General features: G+C 50.7%; 8 protein-coding genes across 8 annotated transcripts; 5 read left to right on the top strand and 3 right to left on the bottom strand.

Moving 5' to 3' along the window:
- Positions 1–254: 254 nt before the first annotated feature.
- Positions 255–1,139, bottom strand: CC77DRAFT_1012117 (hypothetical protein; the record flags this gene model as incomplete). Its single annotated transcript, XM_018523748.1, has 2 exons — positions 255–767; positions 864–1,139. The coding sequence occupies 2 exons, from the start codon at positions 1,137–1,139 to the stop codon at positions 255–257; spliced, it is 789 nt and encodes a 262-aa protein (XP_018381914.1).
- A 3,962-nt stretch (positions 1,140–5,101) lies between these two features.
- CC77DRAFT_1023855 (hypothetical protein) lies at positions 5,102–5,813 on the bottom strand. Its single transcript, XM_018525746.1, has one exon. It carries the CDS (start codon positions 5,442–5,444, stop codon positions 5,118–5,120), a length of 327 nt encoding a protein of 108 aa, XP_018381913.1. The 5' UTR covers positions 5,445–5,813; the 3' UTR covers positions 5,102–5,117.
- A 234-nt stretch (positions 5,814–6,047) lies between these two features.
- On the top strand, positions 6,048–7,204 carry CC77DRAFT_902667 (hypothetical protein; the record flags this gene model as incomplete). Its single annotated transcript, XM_018533597.1, has 2 exons — positions 6,048–6,275; positions 6,326–7,204. Coding segments are annotated over 2 exons (1,107 nt in total), but the record flags the coding sequence as incomplete, so codon positions are not given.
- A 1,260-nt stretch (positions 7,205–8,464) lies between these two features.
- On the top strand, positions 8,465–8,817 carry CC77DRAFT_944293 (histone H4; the record flags this gene model as incomplete). Its single annotated transcript, XM_018534962.1, has 2 exons — positions 8,465–8,600; positions 8,654–8,817. Coding segments are annotated over 2 exons (300 nt in total), but the record flags the coding sequence as incomplete, so codon positions are not given.
- Positions 8,818–9,087: 270 nt separating this feature from the next.
- CC77DRAFT_944059 (isochorismatase family protein) lies at positions 9,088–9,786 on the bottom strand (the record flags this gene model as incomplete). Its single annotated transcript, XM_018534941.1, has 1 exon — positions 9,088–9,786. The coding sequence occupies one exon, from the start codon at positions 9,784–9,786 to the stop codon at positions 9,088–9,090; it is 699 nt and encodes a 232-aa protein (XP_018381910.1).
- A 795-nt stretch (positions 9,787–10,581) lies between these two features.
- Positions 10,582–12,267, top strand: CC77DRAFT_943933 (GABA permease; the record flags this gene model as incomplete). The annotated part of the gene is made up of 4 exons (XM_018534932.1): positions 10,582–10,666; positions 10,718–10,910; positions 10,960–11,046; positions 11,097–12,267. 4 exons carry the CDS (start codon positions 10,582–10,584, stop codon positions 12,265–12,267), a joined length of 1,536 nt encoding a protein of 511 aa, XP_018381909.1.
- A 254-nt stretch (positions 12,268–12,521) lies between these two features.
- On the top strand, positions 12,522–13,945 carry CC77DRAFT_378917 (hypothetical protein). The gene has a single exon (XM_018531428.1). The coding sequence runs from the start codon at positions 12,775–12,777 to the stop codon at positions 13,630–13,632; it is 858 nt and encodes a 285-aa protein (XP_018381908.1). The 5' UTR covers positions 12,522–12,774; the 3' UTR covers positions 13,633–13,945.
- Positions 13,946–14,188: 243 nt separating this feature from the next.
- Positions 14,189–16,642, top strand: CC77DRAFT_943904 (hypothetical protein; the record flags this gene model as incomplete). The annotated part of the gene is made up of 3 exons (XM_018534930.1): positions 14,189–15,514; positions 15,581–16,036; positions 16,142–16,642. 3 exons carry the CDS (start codon positions 14,189–14,191, stop codon positions 16,640–16,642), a joined length of 2,283 nt encoding a protein of 760 aa, XP_018381907.1.
- Between the last annotated feature and the right edge of the window lie 629 nt (positions 16,643–17,271).

The following is a 17,271-nucleotide window of genomic DNA, read 5'->3' as shown; positions in this document are numbered from 1 at the left end:
CTATACCTCTACCACGTTTCCCGTCAATCAAAGCCGCTCGAGTTCATGACATACCACTCCTTCTGCACCATTTCTTCTATCATGGCTTCTTGGAGGAGTTTTTTCTTGCTCCTTATCTCAAATTCGTGCCCCTGAACGCATGAAAGCCGTGAAAAACTGTGGTCGATGCTGACTAGTGGTAGCTATGTCTAATATAATTAGGACATTTGTTACGGCGCAGCCCCGGGTACGGGGAACAACACGGTCTGCTTGCACTATTTCTTCTTGAACCCATTTCTCCTCAGCTCCTTGCCTCGGTGATTGCTGACATGTGTCCGCTCAATAGTGCCAATATCCGCGCATACCATCGACCCCACAGGGCGTATCGGAGGACCCCGGTGACGAGAAGGACAAGGGCCCTCCCCACTGGTCAATTTCGGCCTGTTGAGGCTTCGAAGCCTGAGAGCACCATCTCGCCTCTTCGTGAGGTGAAAAAATGGGCCTTGCAAAAGGCCCTGGATGCTCTGCTCTTGGGTGGAGTTGCCTTGACAGGCTGGAGCTTCTGGGGCAAAGCCTTCGATTGGGTCAGCCGCAGTAAGTATCATTCCTGGAGCAGCCCATTGTCGCCTGCGTTTCTTCGCTAACTTGGACAACAGAGGCTGCCCCTTTCGAAGGTTGGCTGCCCCAGCCACACAGTGGGGAGCGGGACCCCTTCTTCGATCCTTAGCCTCCTTTCGGCTTGTGGGCGAGGTGTGCCGGTGCGGACGTGCCCCTGCCCGGGGAGCATCCTTTTAAAAATCAAAAAGTGAGCTCATACCTCCCATCATCTCTCTACCATTCCTAACTCTGTAGAAAAAAAACCCTTGGGTACGATATCACAAGACTCTCTGCGCTGTCGATCGACTTCGTCGCCCGAAACCCTTGAGCACGACATCACAGGCTTCGTCGGCTTCTGAAAGCTTCTGCTCGACCTCTGCGCCTCCGATTGACCCACCACTCGAAACCCTTGGGTACGATATCACAGCATTCCTGTGCCATCGATCGAACACATCGCCAAAAGCCCTTGGAACGATATCACGGCTCCTTCGATCATACAATCGACCATTCCTTCGATCGTCAAACAAAAACCTTGGGTATGATATCACGGCTGCTTCGATCATGCTTTTGATCGCCAAACCAAACCCTTTGGTACGATATCATGGCTGCTTCGCTCATGCCTTCGATCGTCACACACACCGCTCAGGTACCATTCTATGACTACTTCGCTCACTCCTTTGGCCATCAACTAGTTCGTTCAAGTGTCATTATACGGCTGCTTCATTCATGCCTTCGAACGTCACACGCCATTCGAATGTTATTCTACGGTTACTTCATGTATGCCTTTGATATCACACTCACTACTGCGGTGCCATTTTATGGCTGCTATTCTACAGCTGCTTAGTTCATATTCTCATTCACGCCCTCAATTTTGGAACACGGAGCAATGCTCCAACCTTGCCAACCATATCATCGAAGCTCGGTAACTCGACAACAACGACAAGACGTACAACTTTAAGCCACCTCCTCTCATCAGAGAATGGAACTCCGAGTTTGCTCGTTGCTACAACTCTGATTCCACCGGCTTCATCAACTTAAGACTTGTTTCATTATGAGGCACGGAGCGGCTCTCCGAATTCTCGGTGCTGGCCTTGCCAGTCATCTCAGTGAAAAGTCTTTGTCAAACTTGACGTCAGCTCCCTTGGACGTCTTGAAAGCCGCAATGATACCCAGCTTCTTTCGTGACGAGCCCGCGGGCCATCCTCGTCATCACTCCACCATCTTCTTACCTGCTCTTGTCCTTTTCGAACTCGTTTTCCTGGATCACCTTCCGTCCCGGTGGCAGCTCGACGAGCTTCCAGGTCTCGTTGGCCTGGAGTGAATTTGCCTCGTCTTTCATGGCCTGTCAACTAACGCACTCGAGTAAGACATCACGGCTACTTCGACCAGAGCCTCGCTCACAACGTCGCCGAGATCTTTCTCACTTCTAGGTCTTATCAAGCAATCCTCATGCGGTACGATACTCGGTGGCTCCATCTGCACCTTTGATCTCTCTCACCTAAACTCCTCGAACATCGTGCCCTAGGGCTGCTCCATTCACGCCTTCGGTCTTGCCACTACAAATTCTTGGGGTACGACCTACAGCAGCTTCGTATATGACTTAGATCTTGTTCAGTCAAATTTCTTGGGTGCCATCGCGGCCGTTCAGTTCATATGTCAAAATTGGGCCAGGAGAGGACACTTTGCACCTTTAGGTGATGTGAGGGCCATGTTGGTCTTGGGAAATGCGCAAAGAGCTTGTTGAGGCATCGGAGCATGAGACCTCGAAGTATTGAGGAGACATGGAGGCACGGAGGCATTGTTGATACTTTGGTACTTGGGGAACTGGATGTTTGGATGTTTAGGTACTTGGGTGCTTGGTCATGCTGTTGGATCTTCCCATGCTGTTGGATCTTCTCATGCTGTTGGATCTTCCCATGCTGTTGGATGCTGTCAAAGGTTACTGGATGTTCTTGAAGCTTGGATGCTCTCTTTAGTGGATGATATCATGGCTCGTGTGCCTATTTGAAGATAATAATCGTTGAGCTTGAGTAGATATACCTTACAGCCACAAAAAATAATGTGACAGTGTATAGATGACTTGTATTCAAAGCGTACGCAACATCGTTCACTTTCGACCCGGATGTCAAAAATAGAACTTTAACCGCGCAAGGGACCAAAAGCTAAAGATCAACATCCAAGTACTTTTATTAACCGGCAAAGAGGTAGCGATTACCTCAAATCGCCGAATCTCGTCCTCGACCACTATGTATATCACTTTATACGTCGCTCCCACGTGACTACACGTGGGATGCTAACCTTCGCTGCCTTCGACCTCCGAATCTACGGCCACCGGTGTCAGGACGTGGCAAAGCTTTATATAGGGTCTAGTTGTGAGAGCAACTGGACTTTGTCCTTTTGCTCAACTTCGGACACATTTTGTGTTCTGAAGACTAGCCACGAAACTACCTGGAAGTATAAGTACACAAGTAGTTACGAAGAAAGACGTCTACTACGAGAAGACGAGACAAGAGGAATGGAGTTGGACCACTCGCACTATCCCAAACAGTCCTTCCAAAACCGATCCTCCACCCAATCATACGCACACTGATTTGACAAGACCACTGAAGCTTGAATAGGCAACACGAACGGGCAAATCTTTGCCAATCCATTAATTTCGCGAGCTTATGACCTGGGGCGAACACACAGGTCAAACGATCATGTCAAACAACCCGGATCAGACGACACACATCAGTGAAATTAGTACAGATGACAGCCTAAATCTGACTCTCGGGATCCAATGGCCCAAAATTAGGCCACCGATACTCTGGAGTCGCTCAAAGAAGAACATCCAGTAATCTGATCTAATTTCAGGCAACTTGAGAAACGGTCAAATAGTCAAGGAAGCATATCTCGATTGCTAGGGTTACCTACCGCATATATTGTAGGGCATTGTTAGTCTTGTTGACATTACCAGATGCAACAACTATAGACCCAGAAGTATCTCAAGCCATCTTTGCTCGCTTGCTCCCCACAGAACTCGATCTTCTTATACCCAGCTTTGTCTCGCCACGAGCCTTTTACCATGTCCTCGAATGTGACCTCCTCATTCGCGCTGGATAGTCTGTTGTGAGCTTAGGCAATGTTTATTTGTACAACGCTGCCATAGTTTTCCTTTGCACCGAGTTTCTATTATATTGTATTAAGACCATTAAGCTGTTTTGAAGTATCGAGGATCGCTTTTTTTTTGAGATTCTGTACATTGAAATGACTGGTATGATGTTAAGTAGTAATCTTTATCTGAGTGATTTCGATCCGTAAAAGTTTTGAACGAGCAACTCATTTTCTAGAAGGGCCTCATTCATATCGACTTTGTGCATTGTGGCTTGATAATGAGCCTGATTTCAAGCCCAACTGATGAATCTCCGGAAGTGGGAAGGTCCCATTTGAGATCTCTGAGATGGGGCCGATTTTGAGTCCCTGACACCTACAACTCCTGACATTCTTTTCACGTATATGACATATGGAGCGAGAAAAAGATAGAAAGAAAAAGACAGAAGAAGCGTTAATAGTCACGTTCCTGTTAGAATTGAATCGTAAGACCCGAGTAAGCGCTGAAGTGCGGGCGCATTATACTTAAATATGGAGATATAGGAAAGTATAACATTGTCGTAGAGATCAAGTATACTCGTGAGAATAATGATTACGATAGATCACTAGGGAAGTAGGAGGTCCGTGGAGAGATTCTTCGTGGCGAGAGATTCTTTATGGAAAGAGATGCTTCATAGAGAGCGATTCTTCGTGTGGAGAGACTTCGTGGAGAGTGTCTTCGTAGAGAGTGTCTTCGTGGGGATAGAGGCTTCATGGAGAGACTTCCTCCGAGAAGAGATCATCTCCAAGGAGAGAAGAGCTCCGGGGAGAATACGATTAGCATTGAATTGTTCACGAACTGTATATAACTTATTAATATGGCTTAATTACTTCCTCTAGCACTTTACTTTGCCATGTGAGTACCATTTTGTTGTCCTTCTGATAGATGGATAGAGTAAATGAATATCGGCTTTACTAACCAAATACTCGAACAGTGACCTAGTGGATCGACTCCATGCGGCGAGGCTCTTGGTGCATCTAGTCGCGTTCTTGAATTATAATTATAATTTCTTAGACACGGACCTTTACAAGTTTCATCAGAAATGCTTACGGAAATGTAGCACTAGTTACAAAGGACAACAATGTTCTTCCCCGTGTACGTGAGCGCGAGGGCTAGAACCATAAAGGTGTTTTGTTCTGTTTGAAATGGCAAGACTTGCTAATGGTCAAGATGTGCTCATGGTCAAGACCTGCTCATAGTCAAAATCAAGCACAATTAAGATGAATCAAGCCAGCTCGTGTATAAATATGAGCCCGTTGGGTTTGCTCGGGGTCGATTTATCTTGCTCAGTCGCTATATAACGGGGGCCTGATTCCAGGCCTTGTTGCATGAGCAGGTTCTCGGTTTGGAGCGCTGGTCAAGTACTCTCAGGTAAACGGTACGGAAATATTAATAGGTGTGTATTGAAAAGCTATGTACGTTCTGCCGCCATTTTCCGCGGCATATGCCACCCTTTTCGTAGGGCGTTGTCTTCGGTGGTGAGTCTGTATAGTGCAGCAAGTATCCACCCATATGTATTCGTACCCGTGCTCGAGGGCTTGTTGACATGCTTTTTTTTTATCTTCCAGTATCCGTGACTTTTTTTCAGATGGCGGTCATCCCTCAATGACAGGTCTGTGAACTGTTGCAGCGTGATTTCATCCGGGCCCCAGGTGTGGGATAGGATGGCATATCGTGGTATCCGAGATTCATCCATAAAGCTACAGAGCTCAAGTCGAGCGGCATCAATGAGTCTCATCCTTACGGGCGCTGCGAGCCTGGAAAGTGAAGCTAACTATAAATATGGGGTATACTGTGATGAAGTTGCGATGAAGACCCGAGGCTGCTGCTGATGATGACTAGCGAGGTTCTTGAGGGATTATGGACGCCCGTTGGGGCTATGCTTACATCCATCGCTGTAAGCCCCCAAAACATCAACATTGCCGTTGTGCGCTGTAGATTAAGCTAGGGTCTCCAGAAGATGCCGCATGCGACATCTTGCTCTGTGTGTAAATGACAATGACTGGGGACGACTGTCGGAGAAGCTCCGGTACAGCATTATTCCATGCGTACACTGTGCAGAAAGCCGCAGTGCGAACTTTTGCAATTGGAAGAGCACTCTGCCAACAGGCTAGCTTTATTGGTCGACTTGTCTGATTCAGCGATGGTTTCACGAAGTGCGTGCGACACATTGACAGCTAAACTTCAGGGTCCGGCCCATTCACGTGACAGATGACGCGGCGGCAATCGTAATGCATGGGCTGAGGCATCGCCTTCCTTTGTTTCGTCCACCTCTAAACTCTGTACCTGCAACATCTCTTCGTTTTCAATCACTTGGCTTTCTTCCTGAATACAACCTACAATGTCTCCTAGCAAGTTGGGCGTTTTTGCCCATTTGGCGCTGGCCGCCAGCGCCGTGCTCATCCCTTCTACCATGACAACTGCGGAAGAGCTCGGGGACGACCACGCTTTTGAATCTCTCGCCATCAACCCCAGCCAACGATCTGTTGCGTTAGAATGTCCTGGTTGCGCCTTTGCGACATATGATGGAGAAACTCTTAACTGGAAGGCTGACGCTGGAAATGCCTTTGTAAGTAGTCGGCCATATGCATCACAGCCTTATATGCTAACAGTCAACAGCGCCTAGACTTCGACGTTGGACCTCAGGGCAACGCCCTAAACCTGGACAACTCTCAACTATACCCGCCATCGTTTGGCTTCGCTTCTGAGCCCTACCATGTTGTACAAATTGACCCTACCTCCGGAGACGGCATGCGCCTACGCATCACCAGCTACGAGTTCCGCTACGATGGTGCGGAGACCATCTCAGAGGAGGGCACCGAGCTCCTGCCGATGACCTTCCAAATCACCTCGGTCGAAGGCACCGCTGTCAACCCTCCCGCGCTCCAGATCAACGTACTGAAGAACTCCGAAGGTCGCCTCATGATCGCATCTTTCAACGAGGCCCAGCCTAGCCCGGCTACACCAACAGACAAGGAGTGCAATGAGTGGCCGCTCTACTGCAAGTGGAAGAAGATTATGGAAGACCGCATCGATCAGATTAAGGATATGCGCAAGCCCCGCCCCGGCTGCCACAAGCGACCCCACCCTGGTGCTCGTCCCAACAACCCCATGGAGCATGAGACCATGGTTGGAAAGCCTCCGCACCGCTTCCGCCCTGGCAAGCCTCACCCGCACCACCGTCCTCACCACATGAGCCACCACAGCCATCATGGCCACCACCACCGCTTCTCCATGTTCGTTCGTCGCGCCTTCTTCACTATCTTCGTCCCCATTCTCATTGGTATCTTCGCTGGTACCCTTACATACCTTGTGGGTATGGCCCTTGGATGTCTCATTGCCATCACTGTCGCCAAGTTCCGTGGCCAGCGCTACCAGCCGATTGCTCTTGACGAGGAAGATGTAGAGGATGCGGAAGAGCACGGAGAGAAGGAGGAATATGCTGAGCTCCCTGCATACGATGCCCCTCCTGTATACGAGGAGGCTACTGTTGAGGAGACTGCGAAGGAGGCCGATGAGTCAAAGTAAGATGCGCTGTAGCCTTGGACAACGGTACAAGTGGCGAGTGGATATGGTCATGCCACGCCTTGGACTCGATGAATAGATTGCAAGATGACGCTCGTTTATGGCCCGTATTGATTAGCTAGCCCGCGCAATGAATTTCTTTGTGTACTCGACGTTCAGAGAACAAGTGCATATTGTTCGAAGTGATATGTACTGCTATTTCTATCCATGAGCCTCTTGCCCAGGTCCATACATCGCATGCTTATAACCTTGTCTTGCTCTTTCCAAGACACGTGAACGTTTAAGTAGGACGAGTTGGCAACTATGCCAAAGAAGCAGACCTAAATTTACTGTTCTATGGATAGTCATTTAGTTCTTGATTCAACGAGGTTGCGGAATACGTCGGATATAAGCCGTGTCTTTGCTGGTTGCGGGTGGCTGGCGTAGAGTTCATGTACACGGTGAACGCGTCGTGCAGGCGTTAATGATGCTGCTGCACGCGCAAAGCAGTAGACGTAAGCAAAAGAGCGTATAATCATTCCAGGATCCTTTCCGGTCAATTTCGAGAGACTACAGCACTTTGCAGCCGCATGCAGTCAGACTGCGACAAAGTCGATGTTGGTGTTGTAGTCGCGTCGGCAATGCGCGATTGAAGTTGGCGCACGGACCCAGGCCCGACTATTGCAGCAGCCAGATGGGCGCGCCTGCCCTGCAAAGCTCAGCGCTCATTTCGAAGTGCTGCTTTCCACGCTTTTGATTTTCCCCCCAAATGTGAAGGCAAGGCCTCTGATTTCATGTTCTCGCGCGCCCCACCCGGGCTTAGCGCCACTTTGTGTGATCTGGAGGCAGCCGCGCCCGCCTCCCTTTGTCTATATAACCGGCTCGCCCACGTCTTTGGAGTTTTCCCTTTCTTCTCTTTTCGCAACCCCCAGCTTTTATCTTCATCCAACCACTGACGCTGCATCAACGCGTCTATTACCAACACCCATCACCTCCATCTCACTAACCTCTTAGCAATATGACTGGACGTAAGTACATCTTTGTTACTCTTTCCCTGGCCTTGCATCGATGTTGTTGTCGTTGCTGCCGCTGCTGCACATGGCGGTGAGGCGCGCTTGGTGTTGAGGCTCAACGCGTCGCCCCACTAATGTGCCGCGCATCACGACAACGTCTACCACAACCACTCTTACATCTTGACGATGTCACTCGTCTACCATCAACACAAGACAAAAATGCTAACATACCTCTCTAGGCGGCAAAGGTGGCAAGGGTCTCGGCAAGGGTGGCGCCAAGCGTCACCGCAAGATTCTTCGTGACAACATCCAGGGTATCACTAAGCCCGCTATCCGTCGTCTCGCTCGTCGTGGTGGTGTCAAGCGTATTTCAGCCAGTAAGCATGCCCAACATCGTCGCTATCTAGGACAAATCCTAACATGACTGCAGTGATCTACGAAGAGACCCGTGGTGTCCTCAAGACCTTCCTCGAGAGCGTTATCCGTGACGCCGTCACCTACACTGAGCACGCCAAGCGCAAGACTGTCACCTCCCTCGACGTTGTCTACGCTCTCAAGCGCCAGGGCCGTACCCTCTACGGTTTCGGTGGTTAAACATCTTGTCTTCTCATTACGACACATCGGCACCCGACATCGACGCCATCTTGGAGATTCTTGGTCGAGGGCAGTCCGCATGGTCACACATTGTTTATGGATATGATCTGGTCACGGCTATCGGTCTTCACGGCGTTCTGTTCATGGGTGGGTTGGAAATGATCAATATGAAGCTTCGATCTTCATTCGGCTAGTTTAGTCAATGCATACATATTCATGCAAATCGCTGTCCAAATACCCTGTTGTGAAGTCGACTCAAGCTGCGCCGTCTTAACCTTGGATCCAACTTGCTACCGCCTGATCCACTTCTTTGCAGCTTCCCGTCACCCCGAATAGCCCTCCTTCAACCTTGATGCTCTCCAAACTCCACCTTTTCAACTCTTCACTAACACTCTCTACCCCATCCTCCACAACCAACACATCATACCCCCTATCGCTCGCCTCTCTTACAGTACTACTAACGCACGCATCTGCCGTAACCCCGCAGACTACCAGATTACTAACGCCTTTTGCTCTCAACATGAGATCAAGTTCTGTATGCGCAAATGCACCTCGCCCAGGTTTATCAATAACCAATTCTCCCTCCGAAGGCTTCAGATCCTCAACGATCTCATGCCCTTCTTGACCTCGTATTAGAAGACGGCCCAACGGACCCTGACTCCCTATTTCCGCGCCATTGACGCGACTGCGATGCGCTTCCCTACTACTCACCGTTGCTAGCGAAGCATTGTGGCCCTCCCGTGTGTGTATGACAGGGAAGCCTGCGCGCCGGAACGTAGATAGCAGGGAGACGATTCGGGGGATTAACGACTCGAAACGTGCGAGGGAATAGCCTTGAGAGGAGAGGTAGCCGCCTGGTGAGAGGAAGTCGCGTTGCATATCTATGATTATGAGGGCGGTCGATGTGGGGTGTAGGGAAGAGTCGTGTGGCCAAGCGTATGGTTTCGTGGTGGAGATTTGAGTTGCCATGTTCTTAATAGTAGAGACTCGACGTTGTAGTGTGAGGATGTTTTATGGTGTTGTATCATGGGTGTTTGAACAGCGGCTATGTCCGCATTCGAGTGTTTTGGCGCACGCGTCGCCTCTTCATGTATTCTTAACATGGAGTCTCCGCGCGGTTCTCCATTACGTTCATATACATGGTAATATTCAAGCTTCCGCGAGCATGCTTGATCCTATCGCTTCGGGTCGTGGTATCCGCTTTCGGGATCGGCAGGTACGTGTCTCCACTCTGCGAGTACCTGTTACCGCCTTCTTGCCAATACAACCCCCGACGTCGTTGTTCATGAAGCTTCTGCATTGTGTTCGAAAGAATGGAGCTTTTAAGCCAAGGGTAATGAAACGACTCGGATTCCCGGCCTTTTACACGTCGCACATCCACCTACCTATCTCCATTCCATGTACCCCACTTCTAGCCGCACCCCGGTTTCTTATAGTGTCGCTTTCGCTTGCTATCTCGGCCAATCCACTTCACACGCCCGATCCGCGATAAGACATGTGGGAGATGCATGACGGCTGCCCGAATTGGGAGCATAGCCTAAGGGAAGTCGCCGTTATCTGGATGACGCAGGGCTCGGCCGTCGATGGGGCCCTCTCGTTCAACGGCTGTGGGAAGATGGGTTGACGCGATACCAGTAAAGGTATATCTAAACGGAAGGACGGCGCTTTGAAAAGCTTCTTGCCATTTGTTTGGAGATATCTGCATGCTCATAAGTGTGTTTGCTTCTTCTTCGTTTTGGTCTTCGGGACATCGAACTGGTAGACATGGCGATCAGCCCAGAAGAAAAGAAGGTCGTCGACGAGACCAACAGCGACGATGATGTGCTCGCACAACTGGGTTATACCCAAGGTAGGCTTTGTTAACACGATATCTTTGATCATATACTGACGTGCTTTTCAGAGCTCAAGCGCAGTTTCGGCCTACTTGGCATGGTTGGCTTCTCGTTCAGTATTGTAACTTCGTGGACTGCACTTTCCGGTGTTCTCATCATTGGCGTTGAGAGTGGAGGTCCACCAGTTATGATATGGGGCTGGCTGTGTGTCTGCCTAGTCACACTTGCTGTCGCATACTCGATGGCTGAGATGTGTAGCGCGTATGAACATCGGCTTCTCACTGTAGGACTTGGCTGACCGTTTCCCAAGGTATCCTGTTGCTGGTGGACAATATAGTTGGGTGGCTATCCTAGCTCCGACGCGATGGGCTCGCTCAATGAGCTATCTTTGTGGGTGGTGAGTATCATCACTGCATGCGGGCTTCAATGATAGGCTAATTTGAACAGGTTCATGCTTATCGGAATAATATGTATGGGCGCTGTCAACAACTTTGTCGCTACAAACTTCATCCTAGGCGTGGCCCAGCTCAACTATGGGTTCACGATAGAACGCTGGCACACAGTCCTTGTCGCCTACCTCATCACCTTTATCGCGGCAGCGTCTAATATCTATCTGCCCCATATCCTCAACAAACTCTCAAAAGCGATCTTCATCTGGAATCTCGCATCGTTCGTCGTGTGTCTAATTACCATACTAGTTACAAACGACCACAAGCAATCAGCAAGCTATGTTTTCAGCGACTTTCAAAACTTTACCGGATGGAATGCGCCGTATGCTACATGCTTGGGTCTACTTCAGTCCGCGTTCGGAATGTGCTGTTACGATGCGCCTTCGCACATGACTGAGGAGATCAAGAACGCCCGGAAACAAGCTCCTCGGGCGATAGTCATGTCGGTTTACATTGGCTTCTTCACTGGTTTCGTCTGGCTGATTGCGCTATGCTTTTGCATTGGCGATCTTGAGGCAACAGGTGCCACTCCAACTGGAGTGCCTGTCATTGAGATCATCTTCAATAGTACAGGCAATGTGGCAGGAACATCTACATTGGCTTCCATGATTGCTATCATCGCTACAGTATGCGCAAATTCGCTCATGGCAGAAGGATCGAGAGCCATGTATGCGTTCGCACGAGACAACGGACTTCCGTTTTCGAACGTACTGAGCAAGATCTCGACAAGATCGGTACCGGTATACGCCATCCTGTTGACGGCCATCGTACAAATGGCGTTCAATTCCATCTACTTCGGTACAACGACTGGCTTCAATACTATCATCGCCATCGCTACGCAGGGGTTTTATCTGTCATACCTGATGCCTCTCCTCTCCCGCATTCTGGCGCACTTCTCCGGCAAAAAGACTCGTCTCGAAGGCCCATACTCTCTTGGACGTTGGGGAATCGTGCTCAATATTATCGGATTCTTGTACCTGGCATTCATCTGTGTTGTATCCAACCTACCTAGCGTCACACCTGTGACGAGCGAGAACATGAACTACACTTCTGCGGCAACAGGGGTGGTCATGTTTATCAGTTTGATTTTCTGGATCATGACAGGGAGGAAGAAGTTTACTGGACCCGATGACGGGAGTTTGCTGGATGTGGGTAGCCATGTTGCTTAGCTTTGAGGAAGCCGTTGTATTGTCTCCATTCACTTCCGTAAGGAACATGATTGATGGAAGAATGTATATAAAAGTACTTTTAATACGCTCTTGCTATCTAGGTACTGTGGCATTGTGACTCGACTTTCCCCTCAAGTAAGCCCAGGGCACATTCCTTCCGTCGTCGGGCCGATGGCACGAGACACGATATCAGTAAGGATAGTCAACAAAGCCATCTTTCATGCAACTCTCTAGTAAAAGGGTCCAAAAGGCTGCTTCAGTGTACGGTACAAATGCAGGGCTGGATCTCGCTACCGCGTTGCGGTTAGCCCAGATCCACACGCACCTGCATTCGGCACCGTTTGATGTCGACGATCTGATTCTACCTAGGCACTCGAACCCCGATATCGACATGAATCAATGCAAGCCTTTCTTTTGATACCATTCAGGTGTTTCGGAGAATCTGTACCCCGCACAGTCCACGATTGCGTCCTAGCGATCTAGTCTCACGACACAGGCAGTTACACGATGGTCAAAAGCAAAAATGCTTGCAAACACGAAAGGCATAAGCGCCGTCAAGAGATGTCTAGACAAAGGTTCCGCATAAACAACGCATTCGAATGGAGGACACTGCGGAAGTCGGCAAGGCATCATATCGCACGAGATCGCGCGACGCGGCTATGGATCTATCCTTGGATCACAGCTCCAACAGGTCGCTTCAAACGTCACTATTCGGAAGCCAGTCTTCTTGGTCTCCCTACAGAGCTTCGCCAAAAAGTACTCTACAAAGCCTTCGATATGACGGAGCTGAGCGACATGGTCAAGCAACCGGGGAGGAAGGGAAAGAAACTGGCTACTCAGACTAAAGCGATAGAGCATGAACTGAGACAGCGACGAGAGAAATCACTGGGTATACGCGTGTCGCAGTTTGAGAGCGACTCCATCACGATGCTACATCGGCGTATTGGCGACTTCTGCTGTGTGTCGCAACTCATACAAACAGACATGGAGTATGTGGGGAAGCTATGGAAGAGAGGTCTCGACGAGCGGCTCGAATGGCAGTTCCTGGCACCGCTTGGACTACCGAAAGACCCTGTGGTGGGCGACAGTAGAGGACGCTTGATAAATCAAACAGGAATGGCCCGCAACTCGAAACGACTAGAAGGAAAAGTAGTCAAAGTGAAGAGATCTGGAAAGCACGCTGGACGGCCTCCAAAGTGTTGGAGGTGTGAGGAAAGGCACTTTGATGGCGACCTAGTCTGTCCGATGGCCAGATACAACCCGGAGCAATGGCAGCAGTTGTCGAAGAAGATGGGAGGCTGGAGGAGCGCGATACAGCCATGTTCCCTTTTCCGAGCGACGAAAATATTGTTTGCTGACGACTAGGAATCAAAATATTCAACTAGAAGTGGAGAATCACTCTGAGGACTGCACCATGCCAAAATGTCTTGTGGAACCACTTTGTTGTTGAGTGTAGCCATCGAGACCCATACACCAGGTGAAAGGACTTCTGTCTGCAGCTTCACCAGAGTTGAGCCTTTCTCAAGATACAATAGCGCTTGATTGGCAATCGCCGTGCACAAGAATTGTCTGTTGTAGGGCTTTGCTTCCGTCTCTCCCTTTCTCGTCAAATTCTTTACTCACATCTAATCTTCGCTCCTCTAATCCAATCACAAAGGCACTTTCAAAATGCTTCCAAAAATGGTCTTCGGCGCTAGCGCCAAGTTTCACAGCTTCGGCATTGAAAGACCCTACGACACTTTGCCCGCTGAGCGGTCGACGTCTGGCGCTGGCGCCAAAAGGAGCGTGTCTTCCTGCAGGGCCGGAGGCTGGGGATGGCGCTAGTACCGGAAGCGGTGACTTGGCGTTTGCGACAACAAAGCAAGTACCCACGCTTAAAGAGTCTGATTTGTCGCGACGGGTGGAGCAGGTGAGCAACAACATGTCTGAGAGGGGAGAAACTGCGAGTAATCAATCAGAGCAGGTTCTCAGAGAGCGCTGTGACGCTCTCCAACAGCAGCTCAACGAAGAGTACGACCGAGCTGGGTCTTTGGAGCAGAAATGCGACAGACTCAAGGACGAGAACGCCCGCTACAAGAACGAGTTCGAAAAACTCAAGCGCGAACGAGAAGACACGGAATACGCGCTCAAGAAGAGCGAAGAGACACTCGTGGAAGAGCAGAGCACCATCAAGGCTCTCGAAGCGCGCAATGTCAAGCTCGACCACGACCTCGCGCTCAAGGAAGCTGCCCTCAAAGACAAAGACAACCAGAACGCCAACCTCGCCGCCGATTACCAGCAGCTTTATGCCAATTACAGCGATAAGCTCAGCGAGCTCGATGACACGCGCGTCAAACTCCTAGAGAAAAAGTTGGAGTTCGACGATCTGCAGGATCAATGGTCAACGGACCAGAAACGGATCGCGGACCTGGAGGAGGCTATACAAGAACACGAGGACTCCAACCTGGTCGCCGAGCTCGAGAACGATATCGCTGGACTCCACGCCATACAGGAGCAGGACTCCAGGACTATCATTGTCAAAGATGAGCGTATTAGTCACCTGGAGGGCTTGCTTCAGAAGGAGCAGCAGCGCACCCTTCACCACGCCGACGAAGCTGCTCGAACGGCCGCTGCCTCTCCAGTCGACGACCAAAGGCATATCGGCAGCTTGGGAGGCACACTCGAAGATGAATTCTCTAGCCTAATGCTCGACGAGAGCGACTTTATCGACTGCGAGCCCAGCGAATACGAGCTTGAAATACCGTCCTTGTCCGCCATTCACGTAGCTGCCAGCGTTACGCCTGTTGTTGCACGTGTACCTGAGAGCCAGATCGATATAAGCCAGGCCGCCAGCGTGGAGCCTCGCAACCCAGCCCCCGCACTGCCATGCTCTATCGTTGTCAACAAGGCTGGCAGCACTGAGCCCGTGGCTGTCAAGACGTCTATACACGCCATTGCTGTAAGCAATGCCGCCAGTGTCGAACCCCGCGATCCAATGCCACCGCCGCCGTCCACCATCGACGTCAGCGAGGCCGCCAGCACCGCGCCTAAAGCCGTGAGGGTGCCCGAACAAACAACCGGGTTTTACACGACCTTGAGCACTTCGCCTATCGAGCCGCCTCGTGTTCAACTCTCCTTGTGCGACGTGCAAGATATTGTCAGCTTTGCGCCTGACCAGCCTGCTATTGCGCCTTTGGACTACTCCCCTCAGAATGCTGCCAGCACTGAGCCTGTCGAGCCCGCTCGTGTTCCCCTCTCTATTGTCGATGTTAATTATATCGCGAGCTATGCGCCTGACCAGCCTGCTGGTGCGCCTCTGGATTACTCTCTTCAGAACGCAGCAAGCACTGAGCCTGTCGAGCCCGCTCGCGCTCATCTCTCCATGGTTGATGTCCATGACATCGCTAGCTATGCGCCCAAACAGCCCACTGGTACACTTCTGCGCCTGCATGAACAGACTTCAGTCAGCACTGAGCCCGTTGAGCCAGCTCGCAACACCCTCGCTTTCGACGACGTGTACGACGTTGCGAGCTTTGCGCCCAAGCGGCCTGCGTCTGTTGCCTCGACAATTTCCAGACACGAGATTGCCAACTATGCGCCGAAAGAGCCTAGTCTTCCACTGCTCACTGTGGACGTGACTGAAGCTGCTAGCACGCGTCCGATTGCCCGTCAGATCACCAGCGCCGAATTTTCTACCCAAACCGACGCGCCTGCTACCACCAACAACTTCTCCACTCAGACCGACGCGCCCACAACCACCGATCTTGCTATTCAGACCGACGCGCTTGTTGTCGCCACCACCGAATCGTCCGCGCAGACCGACGCACCTGCGCTCACGAGCCAGCTCCTGACTCATACGGCTCTCGCAACGACCCCAATTGAACCGAGCACTCAGATTACGACTGCCAAGCCTAACAACCATATCATCCCCGTTGTAGTCACTCGCGAAATCATACCTGTCGAGCAGACTCTTCCCAAGCCCGAACCAGAGCGTCCGAATACTACGACCGAAGCTCAGGCGCATACAAACAATGACACTGCCGAAGAACGTGTAATAGCTAAGACATCGCCTGTCATGGCTACACGGGCTAAAAAGGCTCGATTCGCAGGCTGGATTCCCATTTTGTCCACTGTGCTTTTCGCGGTCTGGTCACTCATACTCCAAGCCGAGCTGGCTACCTGGAAGAATGCGAACGGAGTCGGTTTCGGCGGTGGCCATGGTAACGTAGCTAGCCGCAGTGGTGCTCACGGTAACGGTCGTGACCTCTTCGGTGACATTCCCATCGGCATGAACATTGGCAATTCGTGGGTGTCGGAGCAGATTGCGCAACGCATGTCTGTGGCCATGTCATTCCTCGAAGATTGGGTTGGCATTGTAAACGAGCCCATGTACTGAGCCGGCCGGTCACTGCGCACACTTCCCATAACAACTTGCTCCCACAACGCACATTGACGACACTGCTGAACGCGCCACGAACCTCGATTGGCCTTTAGCACCTTCTGACGACATCTACGACGTTGCGGCAAAATCATGTCTCGGCACCTCCCACGATTCTTTCGAACTTTCCACCTGACGGCGTTTGCTCTTCTACTTCTCACCCTTTAATCGCTTCACGAAATTGCATGACCCAGAACAAAATACCCATTTCTTCTTTCTCATGATACCTATGCTGGGACACGGCATCTACGACGGCGTTTTGTTTAGGCCTTGGCCTGTCGTTTCAGCGAGATGTACACCTTATACCCCCAGATACCCCTTGATTTTGTCTTCTTATGGCGAGCCGCGAGCCGCCAACGATTGTGGACATGTAACTTCCTGATACGGATCATGATCTGTTTATCAAATCTATTGAAGGATTGGTTGAGCTGTCGGCAGTTGGCCTCGAGACGAGAGATACGATACGATTACGACTTCAGATAGCACGTTAGACATCAGTATGAAAGATCTTTACGCCCAACGGGAACGTCCAAGCTGACCTCCATGCGAAGCCTGATTACGCGTCTCTGGAAGCCTTGAAGACAATG

The sequence above is a fragment of the Alternaria alternata genome (assembly GCF_001642055.1).
Source record: "Alternaria alternata strain SRC1lrK2f unplaced genomic scaffold CC77scaffold_21, whole genome shotgun sequence".
In the NCBI taxonomy this organism is placed as follows: Eukaryota; Fungi; Ascomycota; class Dothideomycetes; order Pleosporales; family Pleosporaceae; genus Alternaria; species Alternaria alternata.
The sequence above is the reverse complement of the archived record's forward strand: the minus strand, read 5'-3'. Positions and strand labels throughout refer to the sequence as shown.

Coding starts and splice junctions, on each gene's coding strand:
- CC77DRAFT_378917 (XM_018531428.1), top strand. CDS start 12,775: ATGGTCAAAAGCAAAAATGCTTGCAAACACGAAAGGCATAAGCGCCGT.
- CC77DRAFT_1023855 (XM_018525746.1), bottom strand. CDS start 5,444: ATGAGACTCATTGATGCCGCTCGACTTGAGCTCTGTAGCTTTATGGAT.